Source organism: Tremella mesenterica (genome assembly GCF_000271645.1).
Source record: "Tremella mesenterica DSM 1558 unplaced genomic scaffold TREMEscaffold_13, whole genome shotgun sequence".
NCBI lineage: Eukaryota > Fungi > Basidiomycota > Tremellomycetes > Tremellales > Tremellaceae > Tremella > Tremella mesenterica.
The window spans coordinates 767,821-769,613 of NW_006711237.1; the positions used below are offsets into that span (position 1 = coordinate 767,821).

At 51.7% G+C, this 1,793-nt stretch overlaps 1 protein-coding gene across 1 annotated transcript in view; it reads right to left on the minus strand.

Annotated features, from left to right (window-relative positions):
- TREMEDRAFT_65246 (uncharacterized protein) overlaps nucleotides 1-745 on the minus strand; it is a gene marked incomplete at both ends in the record, with an annotated part of 11,784 nt that extends 11,039 nt beyond the window's left edge. Inside the window, one exon of the mRNA XM_007007371.1 lies at nucleotides 71-745. Within this exon, the coding sequence (XP_007007433.1) occupies nucleotides 71-745 (675 nt within the window). The remainder of the gene's footprint in view (nucleotides 1-70) is intronic.
- Between the last annotated feature and the right edge of the window lie 1,048 nt (nucleotides 746-1,793).

The following is a 1,793-nucleotide window of genomic DNA, read 5'->3' on the forward strand; positions in this document are numbered from 1 at the left end:
TCTGTCCTTCCAACTCGTGGAGGGGGGAAGGGGGGAAGGAACAAGACGAGACGTGGTGAAGAAGACTAACCTGTAATTCTAACTTTGTAACATGTCTTCCGTCCCTTTTATCTAAATGACCTATAGGTATTGATGTCGTACCTATTTCCACACCGAGTAAGGTGGTTGGTGGTGTGGGTATCGATGTCGTACCTATTTCCACACCGAGTAAGGTGGTTGGTGGTGTGGGTATCGATGTCGTACCTATTTCCACACCGAGTAAGGTGGCTTGTGGTGTGGGTATCGATGTCGTACCCATCTCCACACCGAGTAAAGTGGTATGACTGCTCGGTGTTGTGGTGTTGGTCGGTATTCGAATCGGGTCCAGACTTGGATGTATCGTACCACTATCAGGTTTCGTTTTCGTCTCTGGCCGACGTGTGGACGATGTTGACTTTGATTTGGGTCTGTATCTCCCTGATCGATCCGGATGAGGGATCGGAGTAGGCATAGGAAGGGGAACAGGAATAGGAAGGAACGTTGGTTCAGGATGAGGATCAGGGATAGGGTTGGGGACAGACGTTGGATCAGGGGAGACGGAGACGTTTTTTGACGGGGTAGATAAAGTGCAAGTTGGTATCGACTGATCCACGTTGACATGGCTCGTACCCATGGGATGATGACTGGAACCAGGACCGTCGTCAGGATTATGACGGTTGTTCCTCTTGATCCGCTCGATGACGGTTTGGTAGTCGATCAGTGACATGTCGGTGGGTGTGGTGGGTGAATGTTGATGGCCGTGGGGGTGATGATGGCGGTGGGGGTGATGATAGCGAGAGGGGTGATGATGGCGAGAGGGGTGATGATGGCGAGAGGGGTGATGATAGCGAGTGCTGGCGGCGATGGCCGCAGGGTACTACAACAAATGCCACGTCATGCATCCATCTATCACTTAACACCCGCCTGCTTTGCTTGTTCACGCGCAGCCAGCTTGACTTTCAACTCGCGCATCATCTTGGCCATTAGACTTTCAGCACTGGCCGGTTCGGTGTCTCGTTTGGTCCGAGTGTGAGTTTCCGTTGTCATCTCCGAAGGAGGAGGAGGTGGAGGAGGAGGTGGAGGAGGAGGGAGGAGGAAGAGGAAGAGGAAGAGGAGGAGGAGGAAGAGGAAGAGGAGGAGGAGGAAGAGGAAGAGGTGACCGAGTCGTCTGAATATGTATCGTCAAGTTGTTGATCGACATTTGACCGTTGTTGATGATTGCAGAAGTGACTTGGTGCGAGATAGGATCGGACAAGAGCGACCGCATAGGAAACATCATGTTGTTGTATTGGAGTGGTAGCGGATCGGGTGAGACGGTCAACGTCAAGTCATCTCGTTCGAGTTGTCGGACGTCTGCAGTTAGCGTTGGGTGACTGACGAGCAGAGTGAAGAATGACGGTTAGGAAGACTGACGAGCAGAGTGAAGAATGACGGTTAGGAAGACTGACGAGCAGAGTGAAGAATGACGGTTAGGAAGACTGACGAGCAGAGTGAAGAATGACGGTTAGGAAGACTGACGAGCAGAGTGAAGAATGACGGTTAGGAAGACTCACTCGCAACGTCCGAGGTATACCCATGCTCATCACTCGTATCGATCAGAGAGTGATCGGGGTCGAAGAGAGAGAACGAGTGAAAGATTGATACAGATGGGAATATGTATCGAGGATCAGGTTGGATGAGTAGTGACATGGTGTTGGTGGTAGGTGTTGGTGGTAGGTGAGTGTGTGTGTGTAGGTGTAGGTGTAGGTGCAGGCGTAGGTGCAGGCGTAGGCAGT